The 20344-nt window shown below is 34.8% G+C and overlaps 1 protein-coding gene across 8 annotated transcripts in view; it reads left to right on the top strand.

Moving 5' to 3' along the window:
- RPGRIP1L (RPGRIP1 like) overlaps nucleotides 1-20344 on the top strand; it is a 71050-nt gene that overhangs the window by 6105 nt on the left and 44601 nt on the right. For 7 of the 8 annotated variants that reach the window (XM_065640714.1, XM_065640715.1, XM_065640716.1 and 4 more), the window contains exons 5-11: nucleotides 1519-1817; nucleotides 4648-4747; nucleotides 5692-5835; nucleotides 11928-12033; nucleotides 15741-15887; nucleotides 17081-17154; nucleotides 20134-20273. In XM_065640714.1, the coding sequence (XP_065496786.1) occupies nucleotides 1519-1817; nucleotides 4648-4747; nucleotides 5692-5835; nucleotides 11928-12033; nucleotides 15741-15887; nucleotides 17081-17154; nucleotides 20134-20273 (1010 nt within the window). Of the gene's footprint in view, nucleotides 1-1518; nucleotides 1818-4647; nucleotides 4748-5691; nucleotides 5836-11927; nucleotides 12048-15740; nucleotides 15888-17080; nucleotides 17155-20133; nucleotides 20274-20344 lie in introns of those variants that run through there. The other variant, XM_065640721.1, reaches the window with a different exon arrangement.

The raw sequence follows: 20344 nt of genomic DNA, 5'->3' as shown, positions 1-20344 counted from the left end.
CTTTCTGACTCAGAATCCAGTGAGTCAGGTTCAAATGGACCAGCATGGCATAACTTCCATCTTTTGTCAGGCTACTGTCAAATACAAGATGGTGGAACAAATGAACTGTTTGCTTATTCCAAATGGCACTTCTATGTTGCTGTTAGATGACTGATCAAATGCCTTCATCATCCACTTAGGTAAAATTACAGAGAATGTCCAAATTGGAGTACCTGAATTAATATTTTAAGGCACAGAAAGTAAAAAGTATAGTGTTTGTCTAGATTGCCAGAGAAAAATCTGAACTCCTCAAGCTAAGTTTCTTTCCCAGCATCCCTCACACTAAATCCCTTGTTACTGAAAGAGCGGAATGAATTTGCAGTAGAAGTACATTGGAAAAAAAAAAAAAAAAAACAACAACCACCAAACAAAAAACCTGCTTACAGGCAAGTAACATTCTGTGACATCCTAAAGCTATTACGGATTTTTTTTGTTTCACTTTTGTTCTTTTAAGTAGAAGCTTCTGTCCACAACTATACAAAAATAAAACAAGCCCCTTTAAACAAATTGTGTCCTTATTTTCAATTTTCTTTCTGTGCCTGCAAAAATAGATTTCCTGTTAACTAGATACAGGTCTTGAAGATGTGCGACCAATTTTGTAAAGTCTTGAACTTGTCTCTCTCATCAAAGCCACCTTTTCTTTCTTTATATGCCAAGTTTTTTCCTTTCACTGCTGGGTATGTTTTCTGTTCTTGTATATTACATCACCCCCGTGTGCCCTCTCTGCCTTTTGTTCTAGCTTACCAATGTTTATCAAAACTAAAGGAAATCAAAGGTACAATTCTTGAGATGCCAAAAGCAAAATTTGTATCCTTTTAAAGACAGATGAAAACCATACCCTCTGTATCTAATTATATTCGTCAGCTAACCGTTCCTGCTCTGAAGTACATTGTTAATATTTACCAAGTATAAAATTGAGTAAGATAATGAGAACTATTAAGTCTCTTTTTCCGGAGTGCCTTCTTAAATACCTCCACCTCTATATTTTAGGCATTTTAGGACTGAAATATATATTCAAATCCTAAAATACTAGAAATGATACATCATTGGAATGTTGCGTGTTATTAACATTCTTTCAATAGTTGAATATTTTGTGGAATTTTAGCTTTTATAATTTGCCCCACCACATCCCAAATCTGTAACTTTACTTAACAGCATGCAGAGGTTCCTTTATAAGGTCATGCGTTAAAAATTACATTTAAGCAGCATATGGAGTAAATATGTGTCCTCTCTTTACTAACCTTAAATGATAAGCCTTAGGAAACTGTTATTTGTCAGTGCTATAAAGCAGATTGCTGCACAGTGGTTTCAATTATCTTCAAAGAGTTCTTCACAGGCAGTAATAGTTATATCAAAACCTGAAATTTATTATTCAGGTTCTATGCTGAAGTCTTCACAGTGATTATGTTCCTTTCAACAGAATGCTTTTTATGCTGACTTTTCACATTCTTTTTCATCTTTTTTTATTATTTTCCCTAGAATGGCCACCAAGTTAATACGGCTGGTTAATGATAAAAAAAGGTCTGAACAGGTTGGTGGCGGCCCCAAGCGGCTGGGTCAGGCTGTGGAGCTGGAAGAAATGATTGAGCATTTGCAAGAGAGAGTTGGTGACCTCGAGAAACAAAACGAGAGCCTCCGCAGCAAACTCATTTCCACTAAACAGCAGCTGCAGATCCAAGGCCACAGGCCTTGTCCGTACAGTTATGTTCAACCGCGTGTAAACACTGGTCTCAAAAAAGTGAGCGAGGCTGCTGGCATGGTGGAGCACGCAAGGAAAGGTATAATTCACCTTCATTAAAAAGAGTGGTTTATATACATATCACTAGTTATTGCTTCACTGTAGCAAGTACGTACCCTTTTCTGTTGACAAGTGGGCAATAGTGCCTGGAGGCAGAACGATGGTTCTTCCTCGTTTTTCTTGTGTTTATTTATAGCAGTCATGATAACTCGTTTGCCTTTGAAGTCCTTATTTTGAGAGTCCTCAGTGGTAGGGGTAAAATAAACGTACAGATTTGAAAATAAAGTAGTTATCAAGCAAGCTTTCTAATAGTTAAAATCACGAGACTTTCTTAATATATAACTTCTCTGCATGTTAAAGGCTTATAAAAGAAGTATATGAAAAAGTTTAGTGTTACCATGTTACAACAAAGTTTTACATCTGTAGTTTGTTTGCACATGTTTTTCCTTTTTTAATTTCAAAGTTTGTTCTGGTCTTTTGATACACGTGTGTACAACAGTGCAGACTTGAAAAATCTATTACATGTGTGGACTTCTGAAAGCAAATACCACAATGCAGCCATCTTTAATGATGCCTTTTACTGTTAAGACCTAGTGCTTAAGGCAGTCTCTGTCCTTTATTTATGGTAACTACATTTGGAAATTACACTCTTAAACCTTTCTATTTTCATGTGAACATTTGTAGAAGTAGTTGTACTCAGTTGACTTGTACACTGTACAGATTATATGTTTAAAAAAAGGTGACCGTGTTGGCGCTGATTCAAAACTGAGTCAGCAGAATTGTCTCCTTAACTTCTACAAGCTATGGATCAGGCTGGTAGGCAGTTATATCGTGTTTTTTCTCCATCTCACCCTTCCACCAGTCTTTCTTTTGGTTGCATTGTTTTTTTCTGGTGTATGAAAACAGAAACAATTCTCACGTTTTCAGACAGGCAATAAAAAGCAATTGGCTCTACCGCTTCACTTCTTTAATTTGAATACAATGCAAGTTTTGATATTTTAAATACACCTACATTTTCACACTTATGCCATGAATTGTTTTATTCCCAAATTGTTTTATTCAGTTTTATTCCCAAAATCTTTTTTTTTGTTGATTTTAACAATGCGAAAATAGGCTAGAAATACAATGAATGTATTCAGGCCCAGTGCTAGCAGAAGGAAAAAGGCAACTTGGTTCAGGGAATAGAGATCCATGTTGATATGGCATGTGGTGAGGACTGCTCTTGGCATAAGAACAGATCCAGATCAAAGACGTCCTGTGCAGAACTAGGATTGGGACCATGTTGATTGAGGCACTGGCTCTTCAACTGAAGAGAACATGAGGAAAGGAACAAAAAAAAGTTGTCCACACGACATCCAGTTCAGATAATAATATTCAGAAATTTCACAAAAATTCTAGTATGACTATCTCAGTTCTAAGACCTTGTCCAAACTAGAAGGGATTCTGATCAGTTGAATGCTATGAATATGCAGTTTCTTGAACACACTTTTCTAAGACTATTATTAAAAATTTAGTAACCAGTATTCAGAACTTGGACACAGTAGTGTTGTCTTCCAGAAGGTCAGGGAAGGTTTTCTATAGTATTCATTAGCATAGGGTGATTCATGTTTCTCTCTTGTGCGCTTTCTCATCCCACGCTTTTGATTAATGATGATAACCCTATCAGTCTGGTGTCGGGTATGTACCTCCTGTCTTTAAAGACTGCTGGATTCTTAGATTACTCTGTGGAACCACGAGGCCGAATCTCAAAACATTTTTAGTGCAGATGAGAAAATATTCAGAGCAATTCTCCAAAAATAAAATGAGTTCCTGGAAAAATTCAGGAGAGCTTACCTGTCTCCAGGGCATGAAGAGGCAAGAAGAATCCACAAATAATAAAGACACCTTTCTGTATCTGCTTTGTGTTTGGCTGGTTTACAAATACCGTAGCAAGCAGATCCAAAAGATGTGGTCAAGTATGTATGTGCACTAAATACTCACTGGTTTTTACTTTCTTTACTGAGTACAACCCCCTAAGATACATCAACAAATAAAAAAATATATATATACACACACAATCTAGGCATATATATACACATAGTTATATATATAATAGTTACCAATACCTTAAAATAATACTTAAAGATTAAAATATTGAAATCAAATTAACTCAGCACAAATGCAAAGCAGGTAAGTTTTTTTGCAGTCATTTTGTGAACCTTCTGGTACTGTTGTACCTTGAACCCAAATGACTCATTTTTGGGGACTGAGGGATGGCAGCCTTAATGCTGTATTTGGGATTTAATGCATAGTTTGGTCCCTCCTCAAAACTGCATTAGTTTCTTCTTGCTGAAAAAAGAGAAGTATTTGGAGAAACCATTACTTTTGTTCCTGAACTAACAATCATTCCTGAAGTAATTTCTCACTTTTCTTCTTCACCAGGGACTTAGTATGCTTCTAAAGAATGTAAGGAAATTTTTTGTGCTGCTGCTAAAATGATCCTGTAGTTGCTTGTCTAGGTAAATGACACTTGTGACTTTGTAAAGTGCTATCAGAGAAAAAGTGATTACAAGTTCATGTCTGTGTATCGATACTGTTCTTCTTTGAAGATACCATCTCTGTTCTCTTTCTTTAAAAGTAAAAATCTTTGAAGAAAAACATTTCAAGATGTGTTTTTAACACTTCTATTGAACAGTACGTGCTGTGTCACCCATAGTTCAAATTTCACAGCAATGTTGCAGATACTCTGATTATCTGTTTCCATGCAAATTTGACCTAAAAGTACTTTTTATGGCATCTATATGAGAGTTCCAAGTGTTTGTGCTGTACAGAAATTGTTGGTTTGCTTTTTCATTCAGCATGACAAAAATTTATCTCCTCTTTGTTTTCAGGAATGAAATTTCCGGATTTAGAAGTGAGATCACCTAGTCTTATACTCCCCAGAGATGGACAGAATCTGCTGGAGGATTCAAGGGCTGAAATAAGAAATTTGTATGATTCTCATATTTCTTAATTTTTGTCATTATAACTGTTAAAACTTGTGGTTTTCTTGAAGAAAAAGGACACTTCAGAAGTTTTTACTTCAGCAAATGAAGTTTTTGGATATGACAACAGTAACACTGGTAACAATGCAGAAGTGGTTTATGATAAGGAAGACATAGAATCAGGAATTTAGGATGCAAAATGTAGGTACATAAGAATTTGGCTGGAAGTTAAAATTGATATTCATTGGTGAGCCTCTCTTTTTGCCAGGATGCAATGCTGCCTGGCTTAGTGCTGGACAAAACGGACAAAAGCAGAAAGAATCTTAGCTCCCAATTATTACCAGCATAACTCGTCAGCAAAATCAAAATCGCGAAGTTATGGCCTACTAAAAAATATTCAGACTGATCCCTGTAGCTTTCTGCCTCTTTTTAAATTGCATTTACTGGATAAATTCCACTGTTACAGACACATCATCTGATTTTATTGCGTAAAGTTACCTAATTCAGCATAAAAGCTTAAAAATTTCTCTCATTGCTCCATACATTGAAGATCTCCTATTCTTTTGATAGCTCGTAATGGTGTTTTCCTTTTCAGAAAACACTTGGTACTAATGAATTAGGAGGAGGGTATGTTTAATATAGAGTATAAGAAACCATAAATTATGTTTTCAGCTAGGTTCTGCTAAACGTTGTTCAGTCCACATAAACGTTTATTTTAAGAGTATTATGTTGCTTGTAATGTGTTGGATAATGTGGTTGAATTAGTTATCTGTGGTACTATTCACAGCTTTTCCTGTGGTGACCTCTATTTTAGTAGTAAGTTGAACTCTCTCCTTAAGAAATACAAATTTTGCTGAACACTTTTAATTTTGTTTTCTTTCCTAAGTATTCATTTAATTGTTTTATTAAATACTTACCTGGTTTTGGAACATAAGACGTTTATACTTGCAGGGAGACTGTTATTGAGTCACAAAAGGAACACATTGAGAAATTAGAACATTCCAGAGAGATACTTGTGAGTCAGCTGAGAAGGACAGAAAAGGAAATTGAAGAATCCGTCCTACGGCTGAAAGAGCAAGAAACCACAAGCCAAAGGTATTGTGAAAAATAGGAATCTCCATGGTGGAAGCATTAGCAGAGCTATGTCATAATGTTTATATATAACTGTGAAAATTACTTGTTCTGTTAAAAAATATGTGCTTTATTCATGTTTTTCCTTTGGTGAAACTAAGTCATAAAATGTTTTACCAAATAGCCATGGATGATTCTAAGGAAGGAGATTGTTATGATAATAGGTTATTATGTTTTTTCACAAATGAACAATGAGGTTCATAATTACCATTTTAGATAATTCATTTCCAGCTAATTCAGATTCACTTGAAGTTCAACTCATTAAATTTTTATCATTTCTTGTTTCTTCAACATAGTTCTTAGCAAATTTTAGGTATAGGTCCGTAGTGGATAATTGAATGTTCATTAATACTCACTGATAATTTGGCATCTGGAAATAGTAGAAAAATAATGGCCCTGCAAGGGTAGATTAGCAAATTTTTGAAGGAATATGGTATAGCCGTCCTGTGAAACAAAGCTGGACAAGCATGCCTGCAGAATATGTTTCACGGTAAAGCCTCTTAGTTTTAATCTTTTTTCTTTCACTTTTGCAAAAATATATGCAAAATGATATCACTTTTGACTGTTTCAATTTCAGTATGTTACTTTTAGTTGTATTGAGAATCTAATACAGTGTGATCACGTGTTCCTTACTCATTTGATTTCAATGAAAGTTCTCCTTGGATGAGAAATACGTGGTCAGTTCTTTAACTGCCTTTCAAGAGAGGGACCTCATTATTATGGGAGCATTCTTTTGTGCATCAGTGGTGCTGCATAAATAATACATCATAATGTTTGCTATTAAATAATTCACAAAGTTGTAAGTCTCCCCTATTCAGAATTTCCTTTATATAGTTGAAATATATTAAAGAAGTTGCTATCATAAATAATTGCTTAGTCTGTGCCTACAATGAATTCAGAAAATATTTAAAAGATTTTTTTCATTATTTGAAAACAATCCAATACAAATCTCAAAGAACAACTGTGCTTAATTTTTCTATAGATAAACACTGTTCTTTAAGTACAGCAGTCAGAAACTGAACACAACTTCTGAATTTGATGTCAGCTACCATGTTTCTATGAAATTTTTTAGGTGTTTTCAAGTAAAGATACACTTCAAATTCAGCTAAAAATTCTTAAATAAAGTCAGGCTATAAAGGCAGTGCAGATCCTTATTTGTGTATGTTTATCAAATTACTTGTATACAATCCATGATATTGGACCTCAGCTGCAATCTGTGAATTCATGTTTGAAGCTCTGGAATTATTTCCATTTCTTTCTTGTTTGAAACTGGATAAAACATACATTAAGTATGTAAGAATTACTGGTTTTGGCTGAAGGCAGTAGGGAAGAAATTGAAAAATGTCCACTAGTGCATATCTAGAATATTGCAAGTTCTGTAATTTTGCAACTAGAATACTTTATGGAAGGCTCTTAATCCCCATGTTTTTCAAGCTTTTTTTTTGTGTGTGTGTGCTGAATGAAACAGAGCCAGAACTTGGAGAGATACTGTTCTCTCCAGGTTTAACTGTGACCATAGGTACCTATACGTATTATCTTTAGGAGATTTTAATTAGCTTGCTTTCTTGGAAGCCTTGTAGCTGCTATCTAGAACAGTCTATGTTAGTTGTTTTCTGACACAAATAGATGTATAGGTTCTATGTAATTTTATTTTTAATCTTCAGAGAAGAAACTGTCAATACTGCAATATTGGAAAAATTGGAAATCTGGGTGACTGATGTCATCTTATTTCATCTTTGTAACTCACGTCTTTGAATTCTGGTAAAATCAACAGCTTTTTCTTATGTTTCGTGAGAATACACTTGGCTGCCATCTAGCTGCAGTACTATCCAGAGACAGTTAATCTGTTTCAATTCTTTAGGAACTATATGGTACCAAAAGGATATAATAAATGTGCTTCCACCAGTCTTCATACTAGGTTACCATTTGATCTCAGCCTGGTGTTAACAAAATTAGGTTACTTTCAAACTTGAGGAAAACATTCTTTATTCTGCTACATGATTAAGAAATTCTTGTGATTGAAATAACTGTAGATTCCAGGTAGTGAAGCAGCCACGGTTGTTAATCATTGATCCCTCAGTGGTAAGGGAAATAGTAATTATCCTGAGTCCTATACCCACAAGAAATCCAGTAATATTTTAAAGCTGCCATCGCAGCTTCACTATAGTTTCTGTCTAACAACACAAGAGCTACGTAACAGAGCTGAGTTGATATGCAGTGTAGTCCTCGAGATGATTGCTGTAACATGGCTGAAATATTTTCAATATTTCATTAGAGATTGTTCAGAGATTTTCAGGAGTATATAACTCTGACTTAAGGGAAAAACTTGGCCTGTGGGTTGTTAGACTAAACACATTTTCTTATGTACAAAATTTAACTGCATTTAGCGTGGCTATTTTTGATTTAAATATGGCCAAAACCATAATAACCTCATGGTTTGATGTCTATGATACACAGTGCGCAAGTTAAAATATTACATCTAAACAATTACATTTTGCAAGCAGCTAGATTCAAATAATTTAATTGTTCATTTTTAAAGCCACCCCAAAATGCATTTTTGAAACAGGTACTTGGTATTTGCATATTTGGAGGAGGGTGGGGGGGGGAGTTCGTTTGATTGATTTTAATTAAAAAACTTATTTTCCAGTCAGTTTTGAATTCCTTTAGCATTTTATGCTGCAACATGACTTTGGAGTCAGACCATTAAATGTGTGGATTTTTGGACAAAAGTATCATATTTGATGCACTCATGACTTCTGTATTGCAGACCTAGATTAAAACGTGAAACATGTTAGTCACAATGCATTATGTAAAGGGTTTTGAGAGACTAGATGAATTTGCTAAATCATCATTAATTTTAAACAGACCTTTGTATTTGCATTTCCATATCCGATTTTTCATATTTAACCAGTTTGCGTAAAGATCATGACTTTCATTTGTAGAAAGCTCTTTAGCCAGGCAAACAAACTTAGAATTTCATATTGGTATTTAGATAACCTTTGTAGCTTAGATGCTAGAGCTATTGATGCAATCTGAATGTTTTGCTTATTGCAAATATACTATCAATTACAACATAAAGGTGCTACAAGAAGGTAAATATTGTTGTTTTCTTTCTCTTTTCTGCTCTATATTTGACTTCCTGTAAGGAATAAGAGGTAAGGGAAACAACATAATGTATATCATCATATAATCCTGTTAGTTTCTAAGCATTGTGAAATTAAGAATAGTACTGCACGCTGATGTTCTATTCTTTACTTCTCTGCTTGGGAGTCTGTGTGTCTATCTTGGCCACTGACACATTTGTGATTGAGAACTATTAGCCTAGAAACCTTTTGTTTTACCAGACAGAGGGTAAGTGATCCTGAGATGTACAGTGGTAATATTTCTATACTTGCCTGTTTTTCATGTTCTGAATGTGAATGGGGAAAGTTTGTGAGCTACTGGTCCAGTTGATACAATAGTCAGGCCTCTCTAAAACTGGTCTCAGTTTTGTATCCATGTCCTGCTCATATGGAAGTAAAGACAAGATGCAAGGGATGTGGTTTAATTAGACCTCAATTTTATTAGCTTAGCCATCTGGGATTTACTGGCATAAATTTGTACAGTGCAGGTCAAGATCCTTTCTTTAATCATTTCCTTCTGGTGTAGGTTGCTATCAGTCCCCATTCCCACACAGCTGGTCCCCAGCCTCTTATGGGGACCCCACTCTATACACTTTTAATCCTAATGATAAGAGGTCTGGGAAAGAGACTCTCTTTGCTGTGTTCAGGCATTAACCCCAAACACAATGCTTAGCTTTTTAAAGAGTTACTTTCTCCTAACTTTATTTCCAATTTCAGACATTTTAATCTAACTTTAGGATGAGGTTTAGAGTGGCAGGATGGTTTTCATGTTCCTCATTTCTGCGCTTGTGGCAGAAGGTGTGTGAGAGCTAAATCAGTATGCCTGTCAATTCAGGTTACTGTCTCGAAAGGATATTGGCTCCTTTTCTATTTCTAATTTCTGCTCCTGGTCTACCTCCATATCTTCTGGTTCTGTAGCAGAATTTTTGGCTTTTTTGGCAATAAGAGAAAATATTGAATGAGCATCTTAATACATCTTTGTTCTTATATGTGGTTTTGTTATTGTTTGAACAAAATATCGCTTTATAAGTGAAAGGTAGCACTGACTTTTATATCAAATCTGTATATATATAACCCCTTTTTGGAAGTTCTGTGAGAATACCTGGACGGGTGTTCTGGGAGCAGAATACATCAACTATGTGGGAGGAAGAAAGCTGTGTAGATAATCAATTTCTATTCTATTCTACTGTTCTGTGACCATTTATAGAAAAAATAATCCTCCCAAGAGAATCTTCCTCAATTAAATTTGCCTTTGTTCTTCAACAGCAAACTCCTTGTCATATACCTAGATGCTGGACATTTATTTAAACAAAAATGTCTAAGAAATATTATAGAAGTGCTGTAGAGAACTAATTTTGTTGCTATAGCCTATAAGGAGAGCTGAGATTGTGATCGATGTAATGCACTAATAAGAAACTAGGGGCACATGCTTTCGGTAGCTAGAAACTTCATGAGAGAAATACTCTTATAAGAATTGAAATGATCCCATAAAAAGTAATTTTTCACTTCCAAATCTGAAAAATTTACTTCATATCAGTACTCCAAGCCTGTTTAAATCAAATGCTGTTTCATTCACTGTTGAAAAAATAGTTAATGTTGATTATCAGGAGCCATGGGGTTTACATCTGTACGTCATAAATTTCACTATCATCTGCTCCTTTTTCTACTTAAAAAGGAAAAAAAAAAAAGCTCCCTGCTTAAAAAAATTTTTTTAAAAAGCCCCCTGCTTAAAAAACGAGAAAAAAAAAAAAAAAAAGAAAGAGCCTTTGAAGGCATCAGAGCCTTTTGTTTGATGTGTGGAACAAGATTAATAAAAACGTGCCACTACATTAGCTTTTAAATAGCTAGCATGAGACAGTGCTGCTGTCTATACTCACCACAACTTTAATTTATGTAGGTAACATGTTTTAGACACATGATAGTTTAAACATTGCGTTAGGGCTGTTTCTTGTGGAAGATCTCAGGTTCGTGAGTGTGTTTATCTTCTGTGTAAGGACAATTAACTGGGCAATGCCAAAACACAATAGGCTTTGATACTGTACAGAATAAAAGGAAAGTATTTCACATACTCAGCTGGTTTACAGATGTGTAAGCTTTGTAGTGCATTTTCTTGCTCCAGCATGGCATTGTGACAATTCCCCTGATGTGTCTAAAATAGATAAATATTGGAAGAGAAATTACCTTTTCAAATAAAGATTTAGTTTGATTTTATCATATTTTATATTAATGCAAATCAGAATTGGTTCTCTTCCCATACTTGAAGAAGCTGTGAAAATAATGAGGTTTAGTTTCACTCTTTGAAGTAAGGAAGAACATCAGAAATAAATTTTTATTTTTATTTTGAATTATTTTAAGCATCCTTTCTATTAAACAGTACATTCACAAATTAATCTTCGAATTGTAACAATCTAGAACATCTACATGGATATTAGGTGATTTTCCTGTAGTTAAGACACACCTGCAGCTTGTTTGAATGCCAGCCTTAAGGTGTTATAGTCTAAATTACTAAGTCACTTTTTCTTAGCCGTATTTGATAGGTTCAAACTCTAAGAGGAAACTCCATAAAATGGTAATCTACTGGCACCAAATACTTTGGGGGGTGGAAAAGAAGTGAATGGAAAACAAATAATCCCTTTATGTATAGGATTGTTTTCTTTTCCTGTAATGTGTAGTTTGATATGATAAGCAAAAGTGTGTATGTATTGATTGAAGCTGCTATGTCTTCATGCGGTATTATCTTTATTTACTTAAATTGTGTCATGTGGATCGTAGAAGAAGAAATTAATTTGCATATTACATGCTAAATCTTCTCCCAGATATGTTGTAGAAAGCTGATTTGCAAAGGATTTCAACTTTTCAAGACAAAAATAATAAGATAATTCATTTTGTATCTTTAAGCTCATCATGCATTTGTTTTTAACACTGTTTTTGAAGGCTAAACATTCGGGACAACGTGGAAATGATCAAGGTCCGTAAGCAGCTGGTTGAGAAAAGCAATGCTCTTTCAGCAATGGAAGGAAAACTTCTCCAGCTTCAAGAGGTAATTGCAATTTGGTCAGTAACATTCCTTTACTCTTGTCACATAAGCATGCATAAATGGAAAATAAATATACACAGTTCTTGATTCTGAGTCAACGCTGAGTACATGAAAATGAACCACATAATACATTGCACCCAAACTACTCCAAATGTGCAGGGTTTTTTAGTCTTACAATTTATTTTTTTTTTCAGAAGAGTCTAGTAGGTCTTGAAGATTTTATTTGCAAAGCCATCCCGGGCAGATTGTGGAGAATGAGCTGACTTGTCTGGCTATCTAAAGAGATTCCTGATTATTTTAAAAGAGAGCTTTGACTTACATGTCCTGATTTACTAAAGAAGGGGTACCAGAGCGCCTCACTTTGTTGGTCTTTGATCAAGTTGGGGAGGTTTGGCTGTTTAGAGTTCTGACGTTAGGACTTAACTCGTATTCATAAGTTCATGGAAATTTTTAGAGGGCTACTGTAAGTGATAGATTTTGTTTATAAAAAGACGAGCTTTATGAAAATATCACCACAATATGCAACTGCACAGTAGATTCCAAATAGATTTTAGTTATACAGCTTTTTTCTGCTGCTTCCCATATGTATTTGGAGAACCACATGTGTATACAGGCAGTGGTAGTGTGATAATAGCACAGAAACAAGAGAGTTCCTGTGAGTAGGAATCCTACATGCAATAGAACTTTACAAAGTATCCTTATGAGGTGGAAGCACTAGATATCATTGTCAACTCTTACTGCTGCCTGCTTCTTGTTATTTTAGCATGCTAAATAGCCATTGTGCATTAGATTTTTGTTCCATTCCTTTTTTCCTGTGTTTTTCTGCTTCTATTTTTGCTTTACTTCCCTCCCCCACTTCAGTGTAATACCTACATCTTCTCTGCCAAAGCAGCTCTTCTGTTAGTAGCTCAAATCTAATTTTTCACAGAGTGAACTATGTAGATTGTAAATTCCAGAGGAGACAGGTTTCACATGGCTTTTTGTGTTCTTAAATAGAAAGCGATAAGTAAACTGTTCTATTTTAAATCATATGTGACTTTTTGGTAATTTACAGCAAACATCAAGTACTTATGCCTCTTCCTTGGCAGCAGCTGAATAGAAACACATGCCTAGGATTCTAACTGGTATTTGAAGACATTGTTTCTAATATTCACAGTGAAAGCTGCATTTTTTAAAAGGATGAGTGTGTTTTGTCTTTTTTTTTTTTTTTACAAGATAATGGATGTACAATTTTTTTTCCCATTTCCATTTGCATGTTTAAAACATGTCTACTAAATGTGAATAACTGTAAACTCCAAAATTTCTTGTTTAGAAAGCATGTAAAGTACTTATCAACAGAACAGTTTTTAGTATTTTTTATTTTTATCTTGATAATTTTTATGACTATTGGGTTCATTATAATTTCCTTTATTTCCTTTTGGTTTCTACCAGTTAAAACCCATATCATTGCTCCATGTTCATCTTTGAACTTGAGTCAGGCCAAAATGTGAAACCACAGAATTGTAAGAGCCTATAATCCTGCTCCATCTAATGATATTGAACTTGAGCTTGCTACCAAACATTTACAGGACAGGTTTTTTGATAAAGAATTTTAACACAGCCAGTTAGAGGAAGGAATTGTGCAGTCTGCTTAGAAGGACCCTGAAACTGTTTGGGTTCTATATTATCCCACTGGCATATTTATTTGCTTTAATTACAGACTTTACAACTGTAATTGAGAGCAATTTATCACAGAATCATAAAGTGGTTTGGGTTGGAAGGGACCTTAAAGCTCATCCAGTTCCACCTCCCTGCCATGGGCAGGGACACCTTCCACTAGACCAGACTGCTCGAAGCCTCATACATGTTCATTCATGCCATTTTTCTAGGAGATATATATCCATTTTCTTTAAATGAGCTGTTTCTAATTGATACCAATATCAAGGGATGTTTCCCAAAGAAATAGAATTCCAGACTAGAAATGTTGAGCTAAAATAATCATCCCAATTGTTGCTGTGAACCAAGTCTTGGGATACTCCAGGGAGAGTGGGATAGAAAGCAGGTTGGGCATAATGGGGGGAAAAAAAAAAGTGCTGAGAGAACACTCGGATATGGAAGAATATCCAGGTAAAGAATGCATTTCGGAAAAACAAAATAGCAATGAGATTGAAGTCGTGGTCCCCTTAAAGTTAGTGAGGAGAGTTAATCCAAAATTATAATGAGAGTAACGGAGACACTGAAGGATTAGAATGAAGTTGAAGCAAGGAGGTTTTTTCTGGAGGAAATTATTGTACTTTTAATTAGATGTTTCAGTAGAACAAATGTGGTGGAATTTGTTTTCAACTCTTTTGGAAATTCAGGGAAGATAAGGGTGAAACGATCTATGAAAGGCAGCTTTGCCAAGCTGTGGGGCTGGTTTTGGTCACATCTCGTGAAACAGAAAAGAACTTCAGGAAAAAAAATGAAACTGAGAGATGGGGGAAGAAAAGATGAGTTCACTTGGACAGTTCGAAGGGTTAGGAATAGTAAGGATTCCGATTTTGAGGAAAAAGGAAAAATTTGTAGAGAAATTAAAAGAGTACAAAGGAATGATTTTTAAGGTGTAATTTTTTTTGAAGTTATTGAAATACAGTTCATAGATATAGGGCACAGCAAGAGGAACACTCAATAAAGACTGTGAAAAAATGATTAGTAATATACTTCAGTATCTCTCTGAAATAAAACTGATTGCTGATACTATTTATTCTCCATGACATTTTTCTTATGGAGAAATGAGATATGAGAGGCTGAGGATCAGGTTGGGGTTTGTGTTTTCTGTGGGATTTTTGATCGTTTCTAGGATATTCAGGCTGTATGTGAACCTAAACAATTTGTACAGGATTCACATTCAGCTTCTCATTTAACTGCTTTTAGAAATATTATATGGAAAAAAATGAAGCTTTTTTTCTGTCTACAATCATTAAACATTATCTCTACTCACACATATATTTGACATAAATTTTCATATAATCATTTTATTAAACAGGAGATGGGTTTGGGGGCTGTTTTGTTTCAAGTCGTACTTTGAATGTAATTTACATTAAAGTTCTTAACGAATGAGGCTTTATTAAAGCATTGTGGAATGTAGGCAGTATAATATTAACTAATATTCTGGAAATAGACGTTCTATCAGCATTCTCCATTTAGTATTAAAATTGGTTAAATGTTCCTTAATATAATCCATTGAAATAAATTAAACTGTAAAAGAAATCATAAGCCCCTCGTTAAATTACTGCTAGCACAGAAATAGAACTGAGTGCATTAAGACTGTGAAACAATTATATATCTACAATTAAGGGTTAACAGAGCTGTGGCAAGTTTTGTGATTAACATAACTGTGGTCAACATTCATTTTTGCTTGCTACTGCAGTGTTTTTGGTCAGCATGTCTAACCGCTGGAACCACAGCAAAATCTTTTAATTGCTTAACAGATGTATTTCTTGGTTGTTTTCATCATGACTGAACTGAGGGTTTAGTGTTCATGAGAGCAACGAGAATGCCACCTTCTCCTGGCCACGTGGAAGGAAAGTTGCTTTCGGTTACTCAGTTCAAGAGTGTCTCCTGTTGACCACATTGAGAATATATATTAAATACTGCCAGGAGAGACCACTGGTTGCATATGCAGAGTGTTGTAACTTTTTACTAAGTGTGATTTATTTTATTTTTATCTGGATTTTCCTTCCTTTTCATAGAACCAAGGGAACTTGAAGATAAACCATGATGCTTTAATAGCAAAAAGTGATGAACTGAATCTGCAGCTTAAAGAGGAACGGTTAAAATGCCTCCGTCTTGAAAAAGAATTGCAGTCAGTGACTATTTCAAACCAAAGGACAGAGGAGGTGAGAGACCTAGAATCTGCTTTGGATTGTACACATAGATAAGGGAAAAGTTAACAATGGGATATCTTTTAATTCCAGAGATATGCATAGACCTTTCAAACATGATGCTGACCTGGTTTTATATATATATATATGTGTGTGTGTATATATATATACACACGCGCACATTATATATATATATATATATATATATACTTTTCTCCTATTAAAAAGAAAATCCTGTGGCTGCTGCTTGCATTTCATAGAATCACAAACCATGCCTGATCCCCACACCACGTAATCACTGCACCAGTGTTTGGACAATATTTGAGATTAGAGCACAGGATTTCCTGTCGGTTCTGATACTAAACAAGTGGTTTGTTAACCAGAAAAAAAAAAAAATCGTAATACTTGATTTCTTGGTCACATATCGCTAGATTTTTAGTATTAATTCAACCTGATTTTGTGACAGTGCAGTGCAGTTCAAAGCCGTCACTTCTATTTCTTTCTCTAGTGGCTCTCAGAGACAAAAGTCATCACTAACAGCCACCCAGATATAGGGCTAAAAATCTAGTGGTTTACTCCTTATTCTTTTCAACATATGAGGAGTAGGAGTCTACAAACTTATTTGTTTTTCCTTACATTTTGTAGCACTTGAGTTTAGTTTTACCACCTGGTTTACCTGTTTTGAATGTATTTTACATGAACCAAGTTCACTAGAATTACCTGATAGATACTTTAAACTACTGTAATGCACATAGGGTTTGTCTTCTGGGTTAAAACATCGTCATATCTTAAAAACCACATCCTGCTTCTGTGAGTGTTTTGAGAGCAAGGACTTGTTGCTTCTATAAGGTCAATTAAAAATATTTACTCTACAGGAGCCATTGAGTAACTAATACTCACCAAAATGGGAATAAAAATTTGTAGTGCTATAGTTTGGTGTGGGGTTTCTTTGCATAAGGCAGAATGTGATTAGATACTGTCGTTCAACTGTGACATGTTAGTCTCAGCTTCATATAAACAACATGAAAAAGGCTATAAATTCATGTGGTGAAAAAAAGTTTTATTTTGAAGCTTCTAAGACACTGTTGTAAAAAAAGAACAAATAAAAGCTTGACAATGTCTACAGATTGTTAACTCATTGTCTTTACACACTCATTGTCATTTCCTTTTGTGCTGTGCGTTGCTTGAAACTTCCTTCTTCGTTTTAGTTACAGGAAAGAATAAACGATCTAGAAAAAGAGAAGGAGCTCTTGAGGGAAAACTATGATAAGTTGTATAACAGGTAAGTTATGGTTTCTCTATACAGAAAACTTGATTCCTGTCCTGTTCAACAGGTCTTCATATACTGTGTGCTTGCATGTGCATATGCGTATTGTATGTTTGTGCACAAGTGTAAATATAGTCATGCTATAATTCATCATATGAGTAAGTATATATGGAAACTTTCGTGGTGGTCTGTCTGTATTTCATCTGTTCTGTTGAAACAGAGCAGCTTCCGTACTTGTTCGAATACTCTAGTAGTAGATTACTTCTTTAAAAAAAAATCTAATTTAAAAAAACCCATCACTTTATTTTGAACATCAAAACAAAACGTTCTTATTTGAATTTCTAATTTTTTTTTAGGTTTACTGGTGAAAGAATAATACATCTAGGTAGACATATATTCTTTGGGGGTTTTGTTTGTTGGTTTTTGTTTTGGTTTTGAATATATTTTATTTGGGGAAAAAGGATGTTGTGTAAGTTCTTCCAGCACTTCTCAGTGGACCTATAGAAAGTCTGATACTGGACAGCTTCTCCAATGTTTATTTTTGAGGGGTGGATTGTTTGTTTTGATAATAGCTACCATTTCACTCCTACTAGTTTGGCCTGAAGTTTCTGTATAGGGTTATGTAAGTTTTTACAAAGGTTCCCATACCTCATAAGCTGTATAAATTATATCAGCAGTGCTTACAATGCAAATGAAAATCCATTTCCAGATATGATTCAGAATTTCTCTGGTAGAGAAGAGAACTGATTATAGTCAATTGCCACAAGCAATTACCTTCAAATGAACTTTTCCTTTATTGTGAAGCCATGTGTAGCAAAAGAAATTGATTGTTTCATTAAAACTACAGTTTAATGGCCAACTTCTTCTGTTGACTATTTGAAAAATGCAACTTTACTGCAGCTTACCTGTTCCTGGCCGTGGATAGGCCAGTGTCCACAGAGGCCAGGTAATTAGTAAATATTTCTTTCTTTTTTTAATGGAGGAAAAGAGATGTAAACCCATTCTTTGCTAATGTTATATTTTTGGAAATTCATTCGAAGTTGATGGGAATTTGCTGAAGCCAAGACTGCAGGACTGCATCTGAAAAGTTTACAAAGAACAAGCATGAATTTGTCAGTTGACTCGTATTATTTAGTCAGTATCCAAGAAAACAATTCGTTTGGATGAAAGGTTTGGAGGAATTGTTTTCATATGACCTTGTAATGCAAATCTAGCAATGCTTAAGCTCCCTCCAAAGGAAACGATGCCAGATGTGGTTGACCATTTATAGTTACCCAGATGACTCCAACTCCAGTGAAATACAGTAAATGTGAAAGAAATTCCACATGAATTCAAGTAAAAGTAATCTTAAAATTCAAAGGAAGAAAGCGACAGAAGGGGACTCAATTCACACTGACATAAACATTAGCATTATATAGGCTTGGATAAAACCTGTCTTCTATAATGCCCTTCATTTAAACATATGAATTCCGAATTACTGTCGTAGTAACTGTTAATGATTTTTCTGCCAGCACAGTCTTGTGAAAAACTGAAATAATGTTTAGCTACATCTTTACGTGAGGCAATTGTGCCTAAGTATAAAGAATGCTCGTATAACTAGATATCATGGTCATTAAAAGTTGAAAACATGTTTGTAAGTGTGAAAACTAAGAGTATTTGATGTCTTTTCTTGCAAAGATTTATTCTTTCCTTATGGGAGCTAATCAAACTTTGAAGTGTGTTAAGTCTAAACAATTACAGAACACACTGTATCTCCTCTGTACCTGTGCTGTATTATGGAAAGGATTGTGAGCTGAGCGCATTATTTTTGCTGCATATTATCTTCAAAATTATAGCAGAGTGAAGTATACATTACTGTAGGACTTAGAAGCATTGCTTAAGTTCTTTTTTCTCCTCTGTGTTTTTATGGTTGAGGCTGTTGTTACATATATCTTTGGGAAACATAGATACATAAATAGATATCAGATGGGGTTTTTTAATATACATTTCTATATGTAAAAAATAACACTTTTAACTGGTGAGCACCAAAGTGAAGAGCTGAGGAACTGACTCTTGCTTAAAAAAATCCCTACCATTTCTGATTTTTCACACAATACCAAAGTGGATAAACTGGTTTATGATTGGTTAAGATGGAAATAGTTTTTCCAGTCAATAAGAATGAAAGTATTGATTAATAATAATAATATGAAGACCATAGTACTCACTGTCTACGTTTATGAAAGCTCATTGCATTACCTTGTCTTTTTACCTACTGGGAATTATACTGTAAATTGTATCATGTACTTAATTTTGTTTCAATCTGAGCTGCACTTACTGTTGTGGTTTCAGCAGTTGTGATTCTGTGTCCATGGAATCCTTACTGCACAGAGAATGGTAGTTTGCAAGTAAATGATGTCTTACAGGGAAAATAGTTATTCTAATTCCTCTGTCCACCTCTGGTTTTTATTTCTTAAAGTGGAAGAAAGATTACTTTATATGTGCTTCTTAATCAGTATCAGAATTGTTGTTTTACAGTATGAGAAAACTGTTGTCACTTTGTGGTCAACATTTCTTTGAACGGGCAACTGACTTTAGGCTCTGTGTGTTTCACAGATTTAAAAGAAATCAGGTGGGTGATCCCAGTTCTCTACATTAAGAGGTTTTGTATGCGGAAAGAATGGTTTTGTCAGTTGTCAGTTGCTGAGGTTTGGAGTTGTGGATTACTCTGGATATGCATCTGAATTCCTTTTCTAGGCCCACAAGTGTTGCAAGCTGCCAACTTCTCTGACTTTGGAGCTCTAAATTAAGGCCAGTTCCTGTGCTCATCCCACAACTCTTTCATGTTTTTTAACCGCAGCCTGAGAAAGGCGCCTTGGTTTCAACAGCAGCAGACCAGCATATGTTTACTTAATTCCTAAGACATGATGACAGTGGTCTCTGTGCCACTAAAAGCTTTTTCCTTTATTATTTTCTGTTGAAGCTGATTTTTTTCACATGCCACATGTTTTATTGCAGTGTCTTCAGTATGACCCACGAACAGCAATGGAAATTAAAGGAACAGCAGCTGAAACTGCAAATTACTGAACTAGAGGATGCTATCCAATCTGATTTAGCTGACAAAAATGAAATCCTTAACATGATCAAAGTAGAAAGAGGTATATTTCTGAAATAACTATTATTTTCTCATTATGTGAGATTCTCCTGTGTTGGAGTTCAGGTATATTGC

The sequence above is a fragment of the Caloenas nicobarica genome, chromosome 9 (assembly GCF_036013445.1).
Source record: "Caloenas nicobarica isolate bCalNic1 chromosome 9, bCalNic1.hap1, whole genome shotgun sequence".
Lineage (NCBI taxonomy): Eukaryota > Metazoa > Chordata > Aves > Columbiformes > Columbidae > Caloenas > Caloenas nicobarica.
This window is presented reverse-complemented; position numbering and strand designations above follow the sequence as displayed.